The sequence below is a fragment of the Trichosurus vulpecula genome, chromosome 3, assembly GCF_011100635.1.
Source record: "Trichosurus vulpecula isolate mTriVul1 chromosome 3, mTriVul1.pri, whole genome shotgun sequence".
In the NCBI taxonomy this organism is placed as follows: Eukaryota; Metazoa; Chordata; class Mammalia; order Diprotodontia; family Phalangeridae; genus Trichosurus; species Trichosurus vulpecula.
Genome location: NC_050575.1, coordinates 385,517,798 through 385,521,162, shown reverse-complemented (window position 1 = coordinate 385,521,162; position 3,365 = coordinate 385,517,798). Strand labels below are relative to the sequence as shown.

Sequence of the window (3,365 nt, the reverse complement as noted above, 5' to 3'; positions counted from 1 at the left end):
AGGCTGGGGCAGGGCATGGACTGTGAAACAAAAGATAGGAAATAAGCTTTTCAAAGAACCTTGAAAGGTTTTCTCTTTGGAATAAGAGAAATTCAAAGTCTGCAGAGAACAAATTCCCAAAGCTGTCACAACATAACAACATAACTCTGTCTCTCTCTCTCTCTCTCTCTCTCTCTCTCTCTCTCTCTCTCTCTCTCTCTGTCATTCCTCAGTACTGCATTCTGTGTCTCTCCATCTCTCTCTCTTTCATTCTCTCTGTATATATATCAACTTCTTTAACAAAAAATGTAAGCCTTCTTTATTACCAGATTAAGAAGCAATACTAAAAAAAATCCTAGATGTTTAAAAAAGATAATGTGAGTCTGGCATGATACGAATCACCCTCTCTCCCCTCCCCTTCTTCAGGAGTCCCTCGAAATGTCTTGTGTCTTTAAAAGCTAGACAAAAATAGCAGTGCATTAAATGACTACTTCTAGTCAGAAATAACAAAATGGGTATTCAACAATGTATTACATAAATGGACAAAACATTTTATTGGCTAGAGTGCACATTCATAGTGAAGGCTGCTAATATAGAAGTTTTCAAAGATCAGTTATGATTATACAAAAAAAAAAGCCCACTCTTTAACAGAAATAAAACATGTTCCTTGAACCGTATATCTGGAAAGAAAGGAAACAGCTCTATAAAAGTTGTGACTGATCTTGGTTGTTGTCCAAATGGTAAGATGACAACTTCCACCTTAACATCTCTCGTAAATCCGCTCCAAGCAAGCGGAGTTTTCTCCGTGACCTGTTTCAGTCAGTGGCACCTTCAGCCTGATGCATTCGCCACCCAAGCGGCTCGCGAAGTCAGCCCAGCTGACCTATTCTACAAACAGCCCTAAATCCCCTAGGCCAGAGGGAACCTACGGTTGAACTTGAAGTTGTCTTGGCTCCCTGATCCATATTGTGTTACAACTGCAGTCTGTTTTATAGTCTGTTTCATACCTAAGTGGTCAGGAAGCGAGGGCAATGGGGTGGGAGTGGGGGAGGGGGAGGCCAGGGAGTGGGATTATTCGGGACCTACTGTAGCTTTGAGATAGACTTATATGGTCTTGGGTGTGCGTGCTGTCTCTTGGTAGCCTATAATAAAACTTTCAGGGGGATGGGGTGGGGGCGGAGGGGCGAGCAAACATTAGCCTCTTGGAATCGGGTTTAAGAACATTCAAAATCTGAACAGAAAGGGGAGGAAGGGTGCAAAGAACAGAGGTTCGGATTACAAAAGATAAACCAGCCAGCCCAGAATGGGAGAATTTCTTGAGCTGTTCACATCTCCACGTGGGAGTAGCTGAAACTTTCCTGAACAGACAGGTTGGCAAATGCCTTTCAAAAAAATAAACAAGCAAAGTTAAAATAATATGCTTTTCACCCGCTTCGGTCGTGGTCAATCGTTGGCGTCCCTTGCAAGGGACAGGTTCCAGGCTTTGAGGAGACAGAAGGAGAAAAAAATCCACCTCTGTTCTTATTACTGGAAATTAAATACCGCGTCAGAGAGCTGGAGCGGGAAATATGACAGAAGAGGGATCCCCAGATGGTAAAGTCGCCCTTGAACTTGAGAATCGAGCATCAGGGAGCCACTGAAAGTCGGGCAGAGACCGGGAGAACTAGCAAAGAGGGTAGAGCTGAAGCATCCCCCCGGTAGCGACTCCCCGACATGTTTGGCTGCCCCGGCCAGCTCTCCCCCTCTGGCTGGCTTCTGGCTCTGTGTCCGGGCCAGGATACTGTCTATGCTGAAGCTCTTGGGCTTGTCGGCGTTTTTTGGAGAGGCAGGGTCCTCTGGGTCCGAGTCTTGCGGACCAGGAGGTGGAGGAGAACCCGACATAGCTGTGCTCTCAGCTAGCTGTCCGCTTGCCTGGCCTGAGATAGCAGCATCTCGCTGGAGAATATCCTGGGCGGCGTCCTCGGGGGCAACGGAAAGGAGGCCAGGGCTGGGCCAACAAAGGGGGGCAGAGCATCTGGTCGAGGGGTGAGTGGGGGCCGAGGCAGCATGCCCCTGGGAAGTTCCCTTTGGGCTGGGCACATAGCCCTCACTACTTCCTTCTCTTCTTTCTTCACCTTCTTCTCTCCCTCCTACAGTCCCTCCTCCTCTTCTTCCTCCCCCTCCTCCTCCTTCACTTCTTCCACATTCTCTTTCTTCACTTCGTCCTCCCCCTCCTCCATCTCCTCCTTCACTCCTTCCTCCTCCTCCTCTCTCCCCTCCTCCCCCAGTTGCTGTAGGACTGTCTTCCCTTTCCTCCAGCCTGACTCTGCGGCCCACCTGGGCTCCGGCCTCCTCCGCCTCCCCTTTGCCTCTCTTGGCCTCCTGGACCCCGGGGCCCGGCTTGGGCTTCCTCTTCCGCCGTCTATAGTTGCCGTGCTCAAACATGTCCAGGCAGCGGGGATCCAGGGTCCAGTAGCTCCCTTTGCCGGGGCGGCCCTTCTCCCGGGGCACCTTGACGAAACAGTCATTGAGCGACAAGTTGTGGCGGATACTGTTCTGCCAGCCCTGCTTGTTGTCGTGATAGAACGGAAAACGGTCCATGATGAACTGGTAGATGCCGTTGAGCGTGACCCTCTGGTCTGGGGCGTCTTTGATGGCCATGGCGATGAGGGCGATGTAGCTGTAGGGAGGCTTCTGGGGGGGCTCGGCCCGACCGGCCCCCACTAGGGTAGCGGGAGGAGAGAAGCCCAGGGGCAGCCCGGGCCGCTCGGGGCCGTACACGTACAACACGGAGGGGCTGACCAGAGGAGGTAGGTGGTGGTTGTAGAGATGGGTCATGGCGAGGCTAAGAGAGCTCCAGGCTGTCCCGCAGGGAGAAGGCGAGGGCGAGCCAGGGAGAGGTTCCCCAAGCCCGAGAGAGCCAGCCGCGAGCCTGCAGCTCTAGCTCCCTCCCTCTCTGCCTCTTCCCCAGCCAGCTCTCGCTGTGTCCCTTCTTCATGCCTTTAAAAATGTTAAATAATTGTTGTAAGTTTGCTATTATATGTTGACTTAGCACTGGAAAATAAATTGTCTATGATAAACAATCGTTGTGTTCTCAGCCCACCCACATTAATTAAAATTTCATTGCTGAAAAACTCCAAGCTTTTCTCCACGTGTCTTTTTGATACCAGCCAATCGTTTTCTGGGTTATTTCTTCATTTGTTTATAGAATTAGTCTGTTGATAAGTCTGCCCACCCAAGTTGAATCAAGCTGTGTTTATTTGGAAAAATTTCCGGGCACCCAATATATAAACGCACTGATCTGATGTTTGAAATATCACGTCCACCCCTTGACGCTGTAAGCACACACAACTCAGCAAAGCAGGATGTTAACTGCTACGGCTCGGCGCGGGGTCCGAGCTGGCCTG

General features: G+C 50.3%; 1 protein-coding gene across 1 annotated transcript; it reads right to left on the bottom strand.

Annotated features, from left to right (window-relative positions):
• Window positions 1-1,304: 1,304 nt before the first annotated feature.
• On the bottom strand, window positions 1,305-2,796 carry FOXL1 (forkhead box L1). The gene is made up of 3 exons (XM_036750064.1): window positions 2,279-2,796; window positions 1,522-1,966; window positions 1,305-1,361 (listed from the first exon to the last, which is right to left on the bottom strand). The coding sequence occupies exons 1-3, from the start codon at window positions 2,794-2,796 to the stop codon at window positions 1,305-1,307; spliced, it is 1,020 nt and encodes a 339-aa protein (XP_036605959.1).
• Between the last annotated feature and the right edge of the window lie 569 nt (window positions 2,797-3,365).

What these genes read in the sequence shown, in the direction of transcription:
- FOXL1 (XM_036750064.1), bottom strand. Translation starts at nt 2,796, where the DNA reads ATGACCCATCTCTACAACCACCACCTACCTCCTCTGGTCAGCCCCTCC. An exon ending in CAGGTGGGCCGCAGAGTCAG is followed by an intron (nt 1,967 to 2,278) that starts GCTGGAGGAAAG and finishes TTGTTGGCCCAG; the next exon opens with CCCTGGCCTCCTTTCCGTTG. An exon ending in CGCTCCAGCTCTCTGACGCG is followed by an intron (nt 1,362 to 1,521) that starts GTATTTAATTTC and finishes TTTTTTTGAAAG; the next exon opens with GCATTTGCCAACCTGTCTGT.